The sequence below is a fragment of the Merops nubicus genome, unplaced genomic scaffold (genome assembly GCF_000691845.1).
Source record: "Merops nubicus isolate BGI_N331 unplaced genomic scaffold, ASM69184v1 scaffold17181, whole genome shotgun sequence".
In the NCBI taxonomy this organism is placed as follows: domain Eukaryota; kingdom Metazoa; phylum Chordata; class Aves; order Coraciiformes; family Meropidae; genus Merops; species Merops nubicus.
In genome coordinates this window covers 50,456-70,990 of record NW_008587791.1, presented here as the reverse complement: position 1 = coordinate 70,990, position 20,535 = coordinate 50,456, and the positions used below count along the sequence as shown (strand labels likewise).

Below are 20,535 nucleotides of genomic sequence, written 5' to 3'. Positions count from 1 at the left end.
TAATAATGAAGACATTTTCTCTTCTGGGTAATGCCATCCTGTGCTTTCTGTTTTGCGCATTGATGTATGCTGTGTTGGCTTATGCTACTGTAAAATTAATTGAAGAAATACAGTAATTTGATATTATTAGTACTGTTTCATGTGCTTATTTGCAGTTATTTTAAGAAAATAATGAAAATTATTCCAAAGTACAGTGTGGTCTTAGACTGAATTTTAAATGACCTTTTGAAGAGCTTGCTGTAGGGTAGCATTTTATTTCTAATGGAAATGTATCACAGCAATGACTCCAAATACAAGTTACCTTCTTTAAGTCTTTGTCCTGAGCACAGGACCTCATTTGTGCAAGTTTCTGTCTGGCCATCTGTACTGTGGATTTATTTAAACAGGGGTCGGGTTGATGTTCATTAAGTTATTTTTTTCAGAACTGGAAGTTAAATTATGCAGTAAAATGAAGTTAAGAAAAAAGTTATAAGGGATTTTTATCTTGAAAAGACACATGCAGTTTCATTAAATTTGTAGTTCTTTTGACTACACAGCCTGTAATTTGCCAAACCTTATTTCAGAATCCAGCTTGTTTTTATGACTCGGCTACTTGGGGAGAGCTGAGTCCACGATGAAGGGTGGACAGTGAGGAAGACCAAGGTGTACTCCAGAGTGCTGTGTCGGGGGATCCGGAGTTCGTGGCAGTTTGTGCTGCAGACAGCCCGTGCCTGGCTGGCATGTGGCTCCATGAGGCGAAGCTGCGCGGCTCTGGCTGTGCCGAGCCGTCTCCGAACCGCGGAGGAAGCTCCCCCCCCTCAGCAGCCGCGCAGCGTCTCCCGGCCCCGCTCCGTGAGGCGGGAGGCAGCGATCGCTGGGGAGGGGTTGCTCTCCTCAGGGCAGCCTGCTTGGAGGAGCCGGGCAGGTTGGGGCTTGGGGGTCATGGCTCGGTTGGGTGCCCACAGACCATCTCTGTGTCTCACAAGGAAGATCCTGCAGGCCCTGAGAGCACTGCTGCTCAGGCCAGAGCTGTGGTGGTGGAGGGATGCCATCAAGTTCCTCCAGGACTGCAGTGTGGCTTCTAAAAAAACCAACCACCACCACCCCACCTCTCCACCCCTGTATACACCGCTCCTCTTGCCATGTCTGTTAAACAGCAAAAAAATAATCTTCCATTCCTGTGCAATTTCTTGGGTCCTTTTTTTTTTTTTTCTTGTGTGGCTGGGGACAGTAAGAGCACAAGACAAGAGGATTAGTTGAATTTTATAACAATGGTTGCAACTTAAATTCATGCTTGAAAGAAGGTAGGAAAAATAATTTCTGCTTGAAAGCTTTTAAGTGTGTGCATGATTTCTCATTTTGCCTTCTCTTGAAATTTCCTTGTGACACCTCAGTAATATACTCAGTGTAATATTTTATTTTGGATAAACTATAGCTAGAATTATCAGAAGGTTTAATTGTGTTCTGTTATACTGTTACTAATTTTTAAATTGCCTGGTATTTTTCAGATCTGTAATGTAAAATTAATAGTTTCCTAGCCTGTAATTTGCATTTGTCAGGCAAAACCCTCTATCCCATTAGATAACTACTCAGACTGAGATCAGATTTAAGAAGTGTTTCTCCTGGTTGTCTTTTGTGGAGCATTTTTTTTTTTAGACACTTTCTGCCTCTGCTGTTGAACCTGACCAAAATCTGGAAAAAAACCTGAATGTGGTGTCAGAAGTTGCTGTTCTTGCATCCTTCCCTCTGTCTACCTTACAAATGGTAGCTTTTCTTCAGAACTTGGTGGTTCTTTTGCGTAAATAGTACTCATGGTTAGTGCTTCCCTCTTAATCCCAAGCCCGTGTTGGAAGTTAAATTGACCCTGGATGTGATTTAAGCATCCAGACTTTGCCTGAGAGATGACAGCTCGTGTGCAGCAGCATTTCTACTCTGGAAATACCTTTTTGATTTCCTGCTCAAGATCTTGCAAAACAAGGCTTGCTTTGTCTTAATGTAGTTCCTCCCAGGGGAAGGTTTGTTTGATTAGACCTCGGGATTTCAAGCACCCAGAGCCTTCGGATGTGGCATTAGGGCCATGGGAAGACTAAGGATCTTACCAAATTTGTAGTGACACCATGTGCTTTTAGGGATCTGGTTCTGCTTTTGAAAACCCGTGACAACGAAATTGCTGCCCCATACTATCAGGCAAACTGTTTTTTTGAGAGTTAAGTATGCCCTTTTCCTTGAAGTATTCCATTATTATCTAAAAGTTGAGGGATTTTCTGTGGTGTGGTGTGTGTTGGTTTTTTTTTGGTTTGTGTGTGTGTGCTTTTTTTTTTTTTTGAGGAGGGGAGTGTTGAAATGAGATCTGAGATCCTCTTTACAAAGTATACTAAAGCTGAGAGCAGTGTTGCAGCAGTTTATCTAAAATGATGTTTAGCCATTGCCTTTTGCCGTTTTCTTTCTTTCCCACCCACTCCTCACCATGAACAGATGCATTCAAGAAGTATCTTTTGCTGCTGTGTATTCAGAAAGCCATAGTAATGTGTTCTGAAATCTGCATGTGTAGTGGATATATCCTCCTGATAATGGATAAAAGTATGCAGCAAGTACAGAAGGAGAAGGAAAAACACCTCTTAGAAATAGTTTTATTCAACTGTTTGGTTTATTTTGTAGTCTGATTTCTGAATTCTGTTTAGCTTGGTAATTGATGCAGAAAAAATTTAATAAAATTTGTGTTTTCAGATGCCTGTTTTACTGCATGCAAATACCAGACTTCCATTTATTCTTAATGAAAACATTTAATTTAGGCAGAGTTAAAGCTGACAGATTCAAAGTGTGTGACAAAGCTCAGAGATTTTTCTCTCAGCTTGGTATGCAAGATTTGAGTTATGTGTTTCTGTATTTGCTTTTGAAGGATTTCAGAGTCACAAAAGATGGGGTGTCTAATGACTGAAAAGCATCATTACTTTTGGAAAGGTTAAACATTTCAAGATAATGAAGAGTCAGCAAATTGATCAGAAGTTATGATGGGCTCTTTGATATTTGCAAAATTGGCCCCTGTGGATGGCTGACACTTCCACCTGGGTTCTTGAGCCAGTGCCTGCAATGAGTTAATGTTATAAACTGTCTTCAGCTGAAAGTTTGGAACCTTATTAGCGTCTGTCAGATGTTAGGAGGACAGGACATGGTTGCTGGAGATACATAAAATGCCTTAGTTATTCTTTACTACTGTGGATAGAATAAGTCAGGGCAGCCCTGTTTTTTATTTAATTAAAGATGGCAGCATTTTTATTCTGTCTTTGTCTGTCTTTACAATGCTTTGTAACATTTTTTTTTGGTCTTACTTAGAAATATTTTAAGATATTTACTTGTACCTTGTACAGTTCTTTATATAGAAGCGGAAAAGGTCTGTCGTATTTTACAGAACTTAAGCTAACTGGGAAAAAAAAAAACCAACAGAGTAAAGCAGAATTTCTCGAAGATACTTAATTTCAGCAGTAGACTGCTGCAGTTCGTGGCTGACCTCCAGTGTCCCTATCTGTGTCTGTTCCATTTTGTCTTTGTTATTCTGGAAACCCTTAGTTTCCCTAACTGGGAGAAATAAAAATCTTGTCTGTAGAGCTGTGCTGGTTAAACCAGACATGTATTTTTTCACTTGGCTTAGTTAAACCAGTGCAAAACGGAGGGCAAAACTTCCAGTTCTTAGTTTAAGCTTTGCATGCTTTGACGTAGATGATTTGAATGAAGAAGACTTGAGCTACTTAGGTGTAAATGTGACTGAATTGAGAATCAATGTGACATTATACTTTGAGGGATTCCAATTTGGAGCAACTTTGAATATAGTTTAAAATGAGGAACATCAAGTTAATAATGGTCTGAATATTTGGAAGACAGCTTTTTATGTCTTCTTTTTCTTACAAGGTTTCCTTCAAAACCATTAATTAAACTGCTCATGCCTGCTTTATAACATTAGAATGAAAACCAGTTAGACCAGATGCATTGGCTTTCTTCAGTCTGTTTTCCAGAAAGTGGAAGACTCATCCTTGTCTTGGAATTTTGAGCTCTGGTGGGATCTCAGCATTGAGTTAAAGTTTCTGTACTTTGGAAGGTTACAGTATCATGTGCAGGTTTTATTTACGGATAAAGGGGAAGGGTGTGTTTATATAACAGGCAAGCATGTCTCATAACTCATTCCAAAGAAAATCTTGTCTATAGTGTGGTCATTTAGGAGCCAATGTCTAGACTACTTTGAGAAATTGTAAACATGATGTCTTAAGAACGAAACCATGAGAGTTTAAGAAGAAATGCTGCATGTTATATTTTTAATATTTGACTGAATTCCAGAGAGATCAGAAGTATTTTGGCAATGTTTGGTCTGCTTGACTGCTAGATGAATTACTGAAAGAATGCATATGCCAGTCTGTAGTAAAATTTTTTCTTGAATACAGCAGCTTTGGATTTGCATGATTACATGAGGTAAACTCTGTATTTGTCTGTAATGGAAAATTTCTGCTTTAAATAGTGGTGCACGGGTTTATGTACATCATCTTATTACACTGTTTATACATGTTTGAGAATCCGTAGCATATGATCAGACTACTATTTGATCTGAATAATTTGATGTGTGTACTGTTGTACAGCACTGTTCAAACATTACATTTAAGCTAGTGGTTTGGTTTTTTTTTAAAAAAAATTACTGCAGTTAATTTCAAACATTTTTATCTTAAGAATATGGAATTAGCTTTAGGAGGCAGGTAAATGCAGTTTTTCAATTTGAAGTTTTGTGCTTTTTGTTAATGGTGGAATGATGCACTTACTGGACCATTGGAATAGGCAGGCTGTAGCTGTAGTAGTATTTCCAGCATTTGGAATCTTGATCATTAGCTTCTGGCTGGTTTTGTTTTGGGGTGGGACTTCTAGTTCAGTGACAGATATGTTTTAGTTCAGACAAAGTTATTGTTTTATACTGATGTTACCAGGTGAAGTGCAATTACCAGCGCAAATGATGTCTCCATTGCACAGTGTATTTGTAAGCATAGTCCACATCTAGTGTCAGGAAACCTTAACTGGGTGTTGTAAGGTACGAATGGAATTTTCATTTTACACCAAACAGTACTATGCCATAGGTTATGCTGAACTTAAGTCAGTCCCTAAATGAATGCATGTATTTAATCTTTGCGAAGCTCTTACCAGTCTAGGTATTAGAAATACCTCAACAAATAAACATGGATGGTGTTGAATCTATATCCCACGTATAATTGAAATGACTGTATTAATAGCTTTTGTGTGAAGGAATTTTATGGCAGTTTTTAGAACAAAACATCTTAGTGGCTAAATAACAATTAGAATGATGTTTTGGGAAATGGACATAGTTCAGCTGAATGTTAAGAATAATTTAATTTGCATCATTTGTTCTTAGTTTCTTTTTTTATATACATACACCTTTATTTTCTAGAACAGTGTTGGTTTAGAGTCTTTCTCTAGAATTTGTAACCCAGAATTTTCAACATTCCTGTCAATACTGAAATCTTTGCTTTGGTTTTCTTTTACCCCAGGGGTCTATCAAGAGTTTGCCTAGCAAGAAGTGTGCTGTTCTAAGTTGATAGATTGTAATGCTGTTATTTATCAGTTGCTATTTGTGTTCTAATAGCTTCAGAATTCTTTAGAGACATTTGTCTCCTTTCTGTTTTGTGGAAAAGGAAGTCATTTGGATGGATCTGGACCAAGAGAATATCATTAATGGTTGGAAATACATAATTGAAAAGGGGAGAAAGCTATTATATAGTGCTTTTGGAAATTTAATTTAAGGACAAACAATTATACTGCTTTGGTACCTTAAAGAAGTGAAAGCCTGTCAAGCTTCTAGTAATTTTTAGCAGTGGTAAACTCCAGCTTCGCATTTGTGCTCTTTGCAGTATGGGAGCAAAACTGGCAGGACTGCATGCCATTGTAATTAAACTGTTATACATAGAAACTTGAATGGAGAAGCTTGTCTTTCCTGTTCAGGGTGTATCTGTCAGCATATTTAAATGAAAACTTATTTTGAAACTTTGTAATTATTAGCACATTCCTAAGCACCATAAGTAGTTTGTAATCAAATGATGGAGGTATCTTCAAAACATGTAATAATATTGGTTGTGCTGTAAACTCTGCACCTTTTGTATTTATTTGTGCTATTTTTATTTTTGCAGGATTACAAAGCCATTGACATTTGCTGACTGTGTTGGGGATGAGCTTCCTTTAGGATGGGAAACTGTTTACGATCAACAGATTGGAGTTTATTATATGGACCACATAAATCGTGAGTAGATGTATGATTATTTTGAGTAATCCTAGCAAGCTGGTGTTAACTGATGGCACTGACTTTGTTTCTGATACCAATTACGCATCTCTTGCTGCAGTGATAAAAGTATGCAAGTAATTTCTTGCAGTATCTTTTTTCTCATCTTTCAAACGGAGTCACAGTCCTTCTTCCATTGGTAAGAATTTTAAACTCTAATTGAGTTATAGTATATAAAACTATGCTGTTTTGCTTTGTCATACTGTGGAGTGTTGTAATTTTGTTGTTGCTTTGTGCCATATGTCAAGTAGATTTTCATGCTATGCTCTTATGTTTCCTATTTTTTTCCAGTTGTCCATAGTTGAGTCTTCTGTATTGAAAAACAAAATACAATCGGAGAGAAAAGCGCTGATATTTTAATTAGGGACACTATGAAATAAAATAATCTCGTCCTCTCTTACGCAATGTATATTTTATGTTTCAATATAGTACAAAGCATTATCAAAAAGACAATAGATGTCGCTTTTGGAAAGTAAAGAGGGAGAAACTATGTTTTCTGTTTTGGACTATTATTGAGCTTTGTATCGCCACTGTCTGGCACATTTGCCAGTTCTACTTTTAAAAAACAGTCTTATCTTTACAACTTTGTACTACTGCTGTTACTGTTTCACTGCTATCATTAAGCTTCTTATCACCAATGAGTGAATACTTTAAGTATTGTTGGAATTGATAGCTGGTGAGGAAGGAGAAAAGAAGAAAGTGGTTACACGAGCTATCACAGCAGTGGTAAATGCTATAATCTGCAAAGACAACCTCAGTACTACCTACTTGAAATCTGGTCAGTTAAAAAGTAGAAGTGTAGAAATAGTTTTGGCTTCTTGCCATCATTGGAATTACTTGTGTATTGTGGTTTCACAATTACTTTATTAAAAAAAAAAAAAAACAACATTAAAAAAAAGGCAGTATAAGGAGTGTTCCCATGATTTTTTTGACCCACACAGGTAGGTACTTGTTGTGAAATTAACAAAGATCACAAATTAAATAATAAACTTTAAAGAGCTGTTAATGCAGCGATTGCAAGGATAGATAGCAGGGACAATTGAAAAGCAATAAATACAAACTATTAGGTAATTCTTACAATAACTTTTTAAAAGAAGTAGTAGCTTAATGATTGCCGTTTAAAACTGTCACTGTAACTTCAGTTAAAGTTGAAGTTCAGTAAAAAATGAGACTTACATCGGCATACAGTATGGAGTGCATTTGTACCAACCTGTGTACGTGTGTGAGTGCATATATTAAAAAAAAATACAAATGAGGTTATTAGGAATTTTTTATTTTTTGATTGGACTTTGTAAAAGGCTTTAGGAGTCCCCTTAGACAATGGCTAGAGCATGAACTTCCGTTGCAGTACTGTGACTAAAACAATCTACTAAAGCATCCTGCTGACAGGTATCTTTGGTGGGGATTACAATCACCATTGCATGCAAAAGAAATTACTCTCATTTGCTTTTACTTTTCAGACTTTGGTATTAGCTGCTTTACCACAGACATCATTTGTGATGTCTTGTATTTACAGAAATTCTTGTATTTACAGAAAGGATATTAATCATTGTAGACATGTCAGATCTGGCTTGCGTTTCTTTTTTTTCTGTGCAATTGAGAGCAAAAGCTGTAGGAGAGAGTTTCTGTAGAGAGAAATTGAATTCCCAGATGCTCAAGGGGAAGGCACAGAAAGAGAAGATTAATATAAATGGCTCTGGGAAAGTGAAGCTAATCATATTAGAACTTAAATAAAGGTAATACATGAACAGGACAGAAACTTCATAGGGCCAGCACTGAACTCAGTGAAAGGAAACATTCTGCAATTAACAAGGTTGCAAAATTTGTCTCTTTCATGATAACTAATTACTTGCAGCCCACAGATATTATCCTAAATGGTAATTCAGCCATCACAGCAAAATGGGTTTGTCACCCTTAGGCTAATTCAGTGCTTGCATATACAAGCAAGATTTATATTCGGAGGGAAGGCGGAGTTGATGGTCTAGCTGGATAATAAATTAGTAGGATACTTGGTCCAATTTTAAACTGTGGACAATAAAGGTACCAATCCAAACTGCATTAACCTCCTTAGCAAAATCGAGAGAACTAGTGAGTAGATAATCATGTGCATCATGAAATGGTGTCAAGTGACTGACAGAGAATGGTGTAGGAACTGCAGAAGTGCTCTTCTGAAGTGAGTTCTGTATATTGTATTCTGAAATACGTCTAAAATACTTGGGATGGCAGCTCGCATATGAAGACATTTGGAGTGCCTTTTGTGGCTGACTGGGTTAAATGCTTCATACAGCATTGGAGATCTGTGTTAATTGACAAAGCAGAAGTACTTTGGTTTTAAGAAATACTGTGAGAAAATGCCATGGATAATTCAGAGTCTTTCTAAAATTGTGCTTACCAGGGACATGTCACACTTTGTGCAATGTCTCAAGACTTTTGCCTTTACACCTTTTAAAAGAAAACTGTCTGTTTTTTTCCAAGTCTCTTGTTATATTAGTTTACCCAGAAAGTAATAAAAAGATTTCTAGGCAATTACTTTCCATTTATAATTAAATACCCCAGGAACATATGAATCTCCTGTAAATCTCAATGGTGTTTTCAACCCTATCTCCATCTTGTTCTGTAAATTCAGTATTTGTTGACACCCTTACTAAGCTCCTCTTGGCTGTTGTCCAACCATTGCTTAAAAACCTTGACGGCTGCCAGCCACAGAATTCCTTTCCCTCCTCCTCAGAGTCTTGGGAGCCTTTGAAGTCTCCTTTAACCAGCTGGGCATTCCCCAGTGAGAGAATAATATATATTTTCTGCATTTGTCTGAGGCTGTTATTGAATTACTGTAGTATTTTTTTTTTTTAAATTGATTATAAAGAAATGAGGGAAGTGAATTTTATTATACGATGTAGCTTTAGTTTTGTTGTTGCTTGGCAAACTTGTGTAGAAAAAGCAGGGCAAAGGAAAGCTTCTGTACTTTATTAAGGGAACATCACTACTGTACTGAAGAAGGTCTTGCCTCTGGAGAATGCTGTTAGCTTTTGAGAAGGCTTCTGAAATAATTTAATAAGAGATGCAGTGCCCTGTAGTATAGGACCTCAGAAGCTTAATGTGTGATTCAACATTTTAGCCATGGCTCTTTATTTAGATTAGAATTACTAATTTCCTATTCAAAAAGAGACACTTAATAGGATCCAGTTTTTCTGTCTTGTAAGTATTAATTTCTGCATAGTTTTCATGAAGGATAAGCAACTTTAGGAATGTTAGTGCACAGATTTCAGGAGTACTTACAGACAGATGAGAAAGCATTGCCAATTATTGTGCCCTCAGTAAAGGATGGGCTGCAATGTGAACTCTGTTTTCTTCTGCTTGTCCTGCCGATGTGCATGCAGAGAAGAATTTATGCAGAGACTGGAGCAAGCCACAGCACACCCTCTCCTGGACTGCAGAGGTAGTCTGGGTCATTGGAGCCAGAAGGTGCTCCTGGGAGTTGAGGGTCCACTGGATGTGGGGAGAAATTGCAGAAATAGGTGTGATCTTTATACTATTGCAGTGTGAGGAATTGTGGGGAGAGAAGAATTACAGCTGTTGAGAAAAAAAGGTTATTGGGAACCTAATATACAAAACTGCTGGAAGTACTGCTCATAGATGAGCTTCATGTTTTTGTTGATGTGCTTTCCAGATGGCTCTGAAATGGTAGAGCTGCTAGGATGACCTTGACACCGCTAGAGTTCTTAATGGGTTGGGATCAATCTTCTACAGTTTCTTATTTCATCACTATCACCAATATACTGAATTACGTACACAAGATTAATACAAAACGTAACTGACTTTCATCTCTCGTGAAAAATAAAGTTTGGAAAAAATTACTGCATGCTTCCCTCCTGACTGTGCTGCAGGTTCTGCCACTACTTAGAACTCAGACATTGCATCTGTAGCAGCTTCTTACTGGTAGAGCTTCAATCATCAGAAATTAACATTCACTTAAACGCAGGACTTTACGTGGACATCCTCATGTAAAACATATTTGCTAGCATGAACATCACCAAAAAAGAAAGCAAATGAACCAATAATTTTTAAGATTTTAATGCCTGTGTCCTCAAATGTCCTTGCAACTGCAAAGAGATTGCTGTACAGTAATAAATTTGAAAATCAGTATGTACAGGAAAAATTTTGTACTGGAAACCTGTTTTTGATTTGTGTTTGAGTATGAACTGTTCTAAACTGTTCCCAGGTCCCCTGGGAAGGGAAGGCATGAGAGTGCTGCTTCTTAAGACCAAAAAAAAAAAAAAAGGCAATTTCAATGCTTTAGGGATTTGAGATTAAAATTCTAACTTTCCTGTTAAATGACCTTATTCTTCTTAATTATGTGGGTGTAATCTCTGGCCTGTCAGGAGGGGTGACACCTGTGAAGTTGTGTGTAGCATCTTAAGGTTTTTCGAACCATTTATGGAATAATGGGTTAAGCACTGAGCTACCTTTCAGTCTGTGTGGTTCTGGGCTTTTAGGTAGTTCTCAGAATTTTCAGGTTGGCTATGAAGGGAGGTTACAGCCAACACACTGTTTTCTGTAGGTTTAGTTTGTAAAGAAAATAAATTTAAATTCAAATACCTAAATTTAAAATTCTTTTGTATTTGAAGGTGTTTTTCCTGTTCTTCTTATCCATCTTTATCCTTCCTTCTTATCCATGCTGGAGTGATTTTGAGCACTTTAGTGTTAGGTATTGTACTTGAGAACAGACCTAAACAAAATAATTTGTAGTTTGTGGAATAAAATGTCTTACAACGTTATATATATAACTTTTAATGTTTTTCTCTGTAGAGCTCACACAAATTGAGGACCCAAGGGAGCAATGGAGAAGGGAGCAGGAACGCATGCTAAAGGAATACTTAGTCGTTGCCCAGGAGGCACTCAATGCGAAGAAAGAGATTTACCAAATAAAGCAGCAGCGTTTTGAACTAGCTCAAGAAGAATATCAACAGTTGCACAAAATGTGTGAAGATGACAGCCGATCTTATGCCAGCTGTGAGTTTACTAGTCTTTTCTTGTTTTACCCACCTGACTCTTGCAACACCCAATGTAAAAAATAGTGTGAAGTGTTCCCAACACCTGAGATTCTCCTCTGGATGAGTATCCTGACTACAGAAGTGAGGCACTGTCCTTTGTCTCTGCTGTTCAGGGGCTTTCATTTCATGTTAGGTCTATTAGAATATGCCTTTTTAACATTAGACAGGGATGTATCCAAGCTGGCATCTCTAGCCATCTTGGAGCTAGTTGTAGTGATGCTTTGTGCAAGGCAGCAAAGGTGAGACTGAATGTTGATGGACCAGCTACCTACCTGCACTCCTAAATTCATAGATTATTCTACCTTTGACATAGGGCAAGGGGAGACATCATTTTAGGGGGAGCCTCCTCTGCATCCATGGTCAGTTTATCAAATATTTTTATAAAGAGTTATGGACAGGTGTTGTGATCAAGAGTACCTCTAAGCAAAAAGGAGGAAGTGGTTCTTTCATTGGTGCACCTCATTCTTGAATGCCAGCCTCTGACCCTAATATTGGTGATACAGGTTGTAGAGCCTTAATTTCCTGCCCTTTTCATTCTCCAGATGTCTCTGGTGGCTTGGAGTAGACGATACACTTTTTCTGAAATATGAAGCGGTTGCACAACAGTCATGGCTGTTGGCTGGTGCAAGAGGAAGTGGTGTCTTCCCTGAAGAGTCAAAACTGTCTAATTCAAAGAAGTGTATCGGATGGATATATCCACCAGCCACATGGAAACATACTCAAATTTCACTGTGCTGCTGGCTTTTTAGTGGCCACCGTGTGTACAGCCATTGTTTAACTGAAGGATTTACTGGTGAATGCCAAGTACATGATAAGTATGGGAAGCTCTGCTTAACCCATTCTGAAAATGTTCAAGAAACCTGTCTGGAGGTGGGGTTTAAGCAGGCATTTGGATAGAAGTGCTTAGCTACTGCTCCAGTGGTATTTATTAATCCGTGGTAATTCATATGTATGCCAAAATCCCAAATAAAAGATATTTTCTAGGGCTGGGGTGTCTCAGCTGGTATTGACCAAGTGTTATTTTAGTGTTAAACTGCATTGATCCCATCTTGTTGTTTAGTTTTAAATACTTGTATTCTATGATTTAGTTCATGACATAACTGAACAGTTATGACTGGTCTTATTTTTCTCTATGTTCAAGTTTCTTAATTGCTAAGATTTTTTTTTCCTTATTAAAATTGTTTAAAGAGTGCTTAACTACTGTTTAAGGACATGGAATAAGGTAAAAGTGTCATCTGTAGTTTTTATTACATTTATTACAATACTTTTTAGGAGGTTGAGCTTTACAATTTTTTGAAAATTTGCAATAGGTCTGCACGGTATTTTGTTGAATTACTTCAGATGTATATAAAGAAAGAAACTTATGGTGACTAAATATACTAGAAAAAATGTAACCTGTTTTTCATATTTGTAAAGCTCTTGGAAAAACAAGTTGTTTGAAATGGCAACAAAATATGACTGAAAATGACAAAACTGGAAGTTACCTGTAGGATAAATGCAAATGCTATGTCAGTTGACTTACCTTTCTCAATCTGAGAGTTTTTAGGTATATCTGTGGAATTGATAACGAGATACTGTGAAATCATTTAAATAAAACCTTTCACTTGTTCTGAGGTGAAAAAGTATTTTAATTTTCTACAGACATCTTAAAATACTTTATATTGATTTCATATCATATGCATCTATTTTGAGAAAATGGGAAGGGCTGATTAGTCAGATGATGTATTTAGAAAAACTCCAACAAATTCCCTTTGGGGATTAATCATGCTGTCAACTTGAGATTCTGCAAGGCTTCTCCACTCGTTTTTCTTAATTCAGACCCTGCACTTCACTCTGGGATGCTTGCTTCTCCATATATTGTACAGAAATGTTAAACTCCTAATGTAAGCGCAATTATATGGCCAAAGTTGGGTGCTTACATTGCAAATGTTCTTGCTTCCACCACCACTTGTTTCAGTCTGTTGTGTTCAAAGAACGAAAACTTCACTGTTTTCCTCCTTTCTGCTTGTGCGTGCTGCTATTGACTCAGAGTCATGTGCTCATGGGTGGGAGGTGGTGTGAGCTCAGCAGTTGTGGGTTGGCAGGGAGGTGCCCATGCAGCAGTTTTGTGACTCAGTTGTGATCAGCACTGTTGTGTGTGTATTTTTTTTTTTTTTTTTTTTTTTTAAATCCATAGAAAATCCTGGATTTAGAGAATTAGACCAGGCGTGACAACTCATTTCGGCAAGTTCCTAAATGCTTGACAGGGCCTTGGCATTGCAGTGTTCTTTTGCGAGTCGAAAGGCTCAGTGCAAGGCAGACAGGGATATGGGTTTCTGAGCAGCAGCCTTCAGCTCTACAAAAGGGTGGTGGATCTCGCAGCACAACCCCATCCGCTCACATACCAGGCATTTGTCAGTGGGCCAGTGCTGCTGCGAATGGCTGACTCTTAAGTCATGGTTGGTCTTGCCCAGCCTGTCTTGTAGGACCTTTACTTCATCTGTCTAGGCTTCAGCTTGTAATGCCACAGCTTGAAACTGCTGCCTGACTCTAGGTACACTGTGGTGAGAGCTCCTTTGCCAGAGGTCGATCTCTAAGGCTGTTTCCTACCCTCTTGCTGTATGAGGCAGCTGCTCTCTGTAGCCACTTGAATTTTATTCTGACAATAGTTTTGTTACTTTAGTCTCTATCATACTGTTAATTCAACATACCTGGGAAGCAATTAGCAATTGTTAATGTTACACAAATTGCTTACATCAGTAAATGCCATTATCTCGTCATGGAAGCTGGTTGCTTTTAGGCAATGTACAATGCTGCTCACAACAAATTTTGCTGTTGTTCAAGTAAAGCAAAAAAAAAATCAGGCAGGCTAAAGGTTGTTCTTTGTACTGTTGTTGGTTTTACTTAAGCGCAGAGGATTATTCTAAAATGTTGTGGTGACTTGTAGCACAAGAAATGAATGCAATGGTCTATTAAATAGTGCCACATCTTAACAAGTGTATTAAACAAGAAAAAAAAAAAAAAGTAAAATGCTGTTTTCCATCTGTTTAGCATTCTCTGGATTTTCAACTAATACCAAGTATGACCCATATCAGATTAAAGCAGAAATAGCCAGCCGTCGTGACAGAGTGAGTAATCTTGCTTTCATTTTGTAAAAATATGAACTAGGCATGGATGGGGAAGGGAGGAGGGATATGTGTTTTCCTTTTACCTTAGCATTTACACTGGATGCTGCATGCGTTTTTGTAAATGACTTTTCTGCTCTGACCTATTGTTCTGTTAAGTTATATTTACTGCATTTTAGTGACTTGCAAAGTGAGGCTTTTTCCATGTTACAAGTGTAAAGATTTTTGTCATGGATGTCAGAGGCAAAGTCAGCTAGGCTTTCAGAAATTGCTTTCTCTGCAAACTGCCACAAGTAGTAAGCACTCTGCAGCCAGATTGTTTCTTGATTAAATGCAGTTCAAGTCCAATAGCTAAATATTTTCCCATTTATCCATTTTGAGTTGGGTTCCGTGGATGTCACTGAACTCTAGGTTTAGCCATTTGTTTGGAAATCTGTTCACAATTCAGTGGACATGTTGGCCAATCAGTTTTTAACTGATTTGGTCAGAGCTCCTCTGAGGGAAGGGGAGTTCAAGCATTCTGACAGTGATAGGCAGTTCTGTAATAAAAATGCTCCATTTTTAGATTTATTTTTTTTTTTTAAATCTAGAGTTAATGCTTTGCTACTGTCTTTGCTGAAAGAATATTAGTTGACTTCTTAAATTTCACAACTTTAGTAAAGAGTTGAAGTCTGCATGTTGTTTTCAAGCAAATTGATACAGCAGTCATAAACAACTATAAAAAGATGTTTATAATATTAAGTTCTAGAACCTATTTCTGAATTGTATGTTTCTTTTTATTAATGGATAAAATGGGATTTAACATGCCAGTCACTCAGCTCGCAAAATAAATGAAAACTACTTATCTTTGCAGGATAGTGTTCCATTTTTGTTGTAGTGACCACTTTTCACATGAGTGCTTCTGAAAATAAATCCGTTCACCACCCTTCAAAGGCATTTATTCTATCTGTATATGTTTATTATGTGCCGACTAGTGTTTGCTTGTTTTACATACTCTAAATGTCAGCATATTCTAAACAAGAAAATAAACCTTATTTATTTAAAAAAATATTTAATTAAAATAAACAAGTGCTTTGCTTACATGACTATTTCTCTGTGTTCCTGCATCTTAAAGTAAAATTATCTCGTAAGTGTATATGCTAACCTGTTCAGCTGAATGTGTGCATAGGCACTGAGTTGTTTTGAGTAATGGAACAAAACATAAACCATGAAGTGTTTGTGTACGTGATACTAGTTACACATCTTGTCAATTTACTTTTGGTGAGTGTTGCAAGAGTTGGTGAGGATACAGAAGTGTTTTTGGGCCTGGTGTGATGGGTTCTAAAGAAAAGGCAAAAACACACTGGAAAGGGAGGGCTGTGCAGGCAGGTGGGATTCTGAAAGTCCTACTTTGCATCCCCAGAACTGCTTTGAAGTCCCCTCACTTTAGTAGACTTGATAAAATTAATCTGTCTGTATACATAGGAAATTTTTTTTACTTTTTTTTTTTAGTAATGTAATTTATTAATGTACATACAAAAAATCAAGAGCACTCTGGGTAGATTTTAGAAAAGGTACCAAGTTTCATAACTTGAAGAAAGGGGTTTTTCTCCCATCCTTGCTCCTTTTTGGATTCTCAATTCAGTATTACCACCACACACTGAAACACCTCCATTCCCCCCATTTGTCTGTAGCCCCTTGCATTGTTCTCTCCCTGTTGCCTTCAGTTACCGGTCAGCTTTGGAGTACAGGAAGCAATTTCTTTGCAGATCATTTTTGGTTCTGATAGCACTCCTCCACGGTCTGCCCAACCTACTCAGGTAACTTTTCATAAAACCAAAAAGTACATTTTTGGAGACATTGCTACTTTGACTTTTTTTTTTATGATGGTTATTCCATTAGGATAATTGGTGGGAGGATTACAGGACAATCTGAAAATAACCATAGAAAATCATGCTGCCATTTCTGGGAGAGAGGCCAGTTCTGTTACCAGTGATTTTGTTTTCCTGGATTGAAAAATTAATAGCACTGAGTGTTCAGTCTTTTCTTAAGCTGACTAAAGAGCTGAAGACAGTGAAGAGGTGTCTGTCTGCTGTAAGGGGAGAAGAAAAATTATATGGATTGAAACTTGCTAGCTGTTAGCTTAAGTTATTGGAGATAAAAACCCAGTAGAATAGATGAGGAAATTGATACTTCAAAAGCTGAATGTTGTGACTGTTGTTTAGTTTGGTCTTATGATATTTCAGAAAGTCTTCTGTTATTTTTAATGCAAATTTTAAAGCAAAAAAAGATAACTTAGATTATTACTTCCAATAAAGTAACATAAGATTTTATATTTGCAAACAAATTATTTTTCTCATGAAAGCTTCTATTATATATTATTGCTTTAAGTTATTTTGTTATTTTCAGCTTTCCAGGCTAAAACGAGAATTGGCACAGATGAAGCAGGAGCTGCAATATAAGGAAAAAGGAGTGGAAACTCTGCAAGAGTAAGTTTAAGAGAATCCTTTTTTCTTTACTTTATTCACCTTGGAATGATTTTCATAGAAAAGTGTTGCCACAAAAAGAAAAGGTTGAAACCTCTTAATTGCTCTGCTTCAGAGTTTTGGCTGTGACAATGATGTGGAGCAAAAACAGTGTAAAGTGATGGAAGAAGGGATAGACAGAATTGGTTTGAATGGTGATTTCATATATCCACACGCAAAAACAGTTTCATAGGCCCTCTTCTTTAACTCTTCCTCAAGATATTGTTGAGGTTGAATTAGATTTTTTTAAAAGATTTTCCCAATGTTATCTGGAGATATCTGCCACCTGGAACACATCCCAAAGCATCATCCAGTAGAGCAGTTTTCCTGTGAACAGTCCTGTCTTTCTGGCTGGGCATAGGACTTCTCCTGGAGGGCAAGCTGTACGTGGTGCCACAGCTGCTTCATTTCACCTGATGGTCAGGCTGTCTCATTCTGCACAGTATAGCTGATTTGTACGTGTCCTTTAAAACTTGATGGCCTGTGAGACCTTGGGTTTTGTTGCATGTGTGCAGAATGAGTGCATGTAAATGTGACTCCTTGTCTCCTGCCTGTGAGAAGGCAGCTCGGAGCCCCCGCAGCTCCCAGGGCTGTTAGTCAGCCTGTGCTCTGTTTCCTTTGTGGTCAGCAGTGGCAAAGTTTGTGAACTGTTGTGGTGACCCTCTCCCTGCCACTCTTCCTGCAGGCCATCAGATGGGAACTGAGTGACTTCCATCTGCGCGCTGCTTAGTCACCTCCACGCGTAGCACATGCGTGGGGAGCCCAGTGGGATAGGGGGAGAGGTTGCCAGGCCATGGAAAAGATGGCAGGTAAACGCAGGTGGTTGTGACTGCCAGATCTGTTCAGCAAGGCGAGGGGCTGGGCTGTATGTTGAACAGCTCTTGGATTTGCTTTGGAGGTGTGGCCATGTGTTCAGAAATCTTGGCCTTTTTTCCAGCCTGCATGTGGACGAGCTGCCTAATGCAGGCACTGCCTGGAGAGGCTGGAACCATTGCATGTCTAATGCCTTTTGCAGCACAAGTACAGGGGCTGTGGAAGTATTTGAAGCTTTGGATTTATCACATCCGTGCTACAAAGATGGGTGCACGCTTGCTTCATGAATTCTGGCAAAGCCCCAGGAGTCCTGGAGCAATTAGATTACTTGTAATACCAATCAAAATCAAAGTTGGAAAATGTTAACAAAATGATATAAAAGGAGATGCTCAGATTTTATTTTTAAAGGAGAGGGAGCAGCCCATGCATGTCTTTTTTTGTACTTCTTTTTTTTTAAGCTGACAAAACTCTTTTCTCTGAAGCTTTTAAAATACTTTATAAAAAAGAAAACTATGTCAACCAATATCCTTTGTTACCACATATAATGTAATAATTTTCAGGCATAAATGCATTTTTATCGACAGCATGAAGCATTTACAGGTAGTTAGGGGAATTGTTAATGTGTGATATTAACTGAAAATTTGTACAATAAAGCACTTGGTATATTGAAACAGCAAATATTTCACGTAATCTTTAAAATATAGTCAGTGTTTAGGATGTTTGCCTAAATATGTAAGAAGTAATGGAACAAAAGCAATTTTGTCTTAAGATTCTTAATCTTACTTTCTATAAGTGAGTAAGAGTTGTATGAAGTGTAAAAGTCTTTTATACTTTTTTCTTTCTCCTTGTTATTGGGTTATTTTAAGGGTATAGGTTCAATTGTCTTATAAAAGGAATAACCACTTGACTAGGCTGTTGAAAGTATTTGAAGGCCATTTGAAACTCAAAGACTGTTTTAATTAATATAATTAAAATAGTCTAGCAAAGTAGTGCAACTTTCAAAAAGTAAAATCTGTGAAAGATTAAGAATACAAATGTTAGTCTTGGATTTTAGCCCAAGTGAAGTTGTTTATACTTCAGGATAGGGGTACAGAAGAGACATTCAAGAGAGGAATTATTTGAAAGCATATCTGATTAGTCAGTGGTCACTCTGATCATCTAGTTGAAAAGTTCAAGCATGACAGCTCGGTGCTTCAGTGCTGCTCCTTGCTGCTGGTGCTGCAGTCACTGGTTGGTGTGCTGGGTGGCATTTGCTGTTGCTTGCTGAAGCTGGGGAGGATGTTTTGCCTGTGTTACTTGGGATTGCAGTGAATTTGTCAGTGTTTGTGCCTTGCTGAGCTCCGCTCTCTGCAGTGAGTTCTCCACTTTTGGACTAGAGGCTTGTGAGTTTGTATTTGTGGTTTTTTTTTTAAGTAATTTTTTAATTACCTTCCTAGTGAGATCTGTTTTCTTCTAAGTACTTTGCTTCTAGTAAGTAGGAAGGAAACCAACCAGTTGGAGAGTACTCTCACTAATCACTGAAGAGAGAGGTTTCTCTTGCTTTCCTGTGTAGTCAGCAAACAAATCGGGCTAAAAACCTAACTGGGCTCTAGGTTGTCCCTGGGTGACCTCTCCCCTATCTGTTGGATCTATTGGGAGAGAAAAGTCACTCAAGTCAAGTACCAAAGATTAAGTATTTTAGTTTCTACATGACCATAAAATAAGTGCATTATCTAAAAAAAACCCAACCTCATTACTCCTTATTTAAAACAAAACAAACAAAAAAATCTCAGCATTTTTAAGTTTCTTACAGCTTGGACATCTCCTCCTCCTGTTACCTTTTCTAAATTTTTGGTCTGTGTAATTTTTCTTCCTTCTTGTGCTGGGTCAAATCTTCAAGTAACTGCTGAACTGAGAAAGGCGTGAGTCCTGCTCAGCTTTTTTAAAGCCATGCTTTATTTCAAGTATAAGCCAAGAATAATATTAGGAGGTGTCACACTTTGGGTTTTACATCTGGCTGAATGTTTGCTTTGAAAGTCTGACTAGAATGGCATTATAAGCAGGTACAGAACATGCTGCCATGTGACTCACTGTGCAACTTCTGCTAGGTATAGCTTTCAGAGAAAAGACAAATTTTATGGTAAAGGTGCTTGGGTTACTCAGTATTTCCATCATTTTATGTTACTGTTTGATTCAGATGCCTTTATTAAATGCAAATCTCTTGCACTGACATTTTCCACATACAGTGTCTGCTTTGGACTATGTTTTGTTTTCTTTTTAGTTTTAGTAAAATGGCTTAGCCATCTTTAAGGAGAGTGGAAAAAAAAATAAATCTAAAAGTACAAAAGAACTAGAGAAAATTGGAGTTTGATGGGAGGAGAGAGGATTGAGGGGTTTTGTTTTATACCTCCACAACTCCAATATAGTTAGAAATTCAAACATGGTAGTGCTGCAGCTTTTTATTAGGGCTGTATTTTCTACCGTTTCATCCAAATTTGGCAACGTTGTGATAAGGCTTTGGACATTACAGCCTGCCTTTGCCTGCAGGAGCCTTTCTAGGGCTCACTGCTTAAAGCCTGAGAAGCCCCCACCCTGGGTGATGGTGTTCCTCGGCTTGCGCAGGCGCCTCTGCCCTAAGGGGCAGTTGATCCTGTCACAGTCCAGAGTGACAGTTCCAGGGGTTAAAGATGAGCCTTTCCTGGAACAAAGTCCTTCCTCTGGCCTGGCAGCAGGGACTGGGAACGAAGAGCAATGCCTCCTCCCCTGTATTTTCAGTGACC

The 20,535-nt window shown here is 37.9% G+C and overlaps 1 protein-coding gene across 1 annotated transcript in view; it reads left to right on the top strand.

Moving 5' to 3' along the window:
- Window positions 1–6,162: 6,162 nt before the first annotated feature.
- Window positions 6,163–20,535, top strand: part of WWC3 (WWC family member 3) — a 58,955-nt gene continuing 44,582 nt past the window's right edge. Inside the window, exons 1-4 of the mRNA XM_008949066.1 lie at window positions 6,163–6,265; window positions 11,111–11,314; window positions 14,386–14,462; window positions 16,848–16,927. Of these exons, the coding sequence (XP_008947314.1) occupies window positions 6,250–6,265; window positions 11,111–11,314; window positions 14,386–14,462; window positions 16,848–16,927 (377 nt within the window). The 5' untranslated portion in view covers window positions 6,163–6,249. The remainder of the gene's footprint in view (window positions 6,266–11,110; window positions 11,315–14,385; window positions 14,463–16,847; window positions 16,928–20,535) is intronic.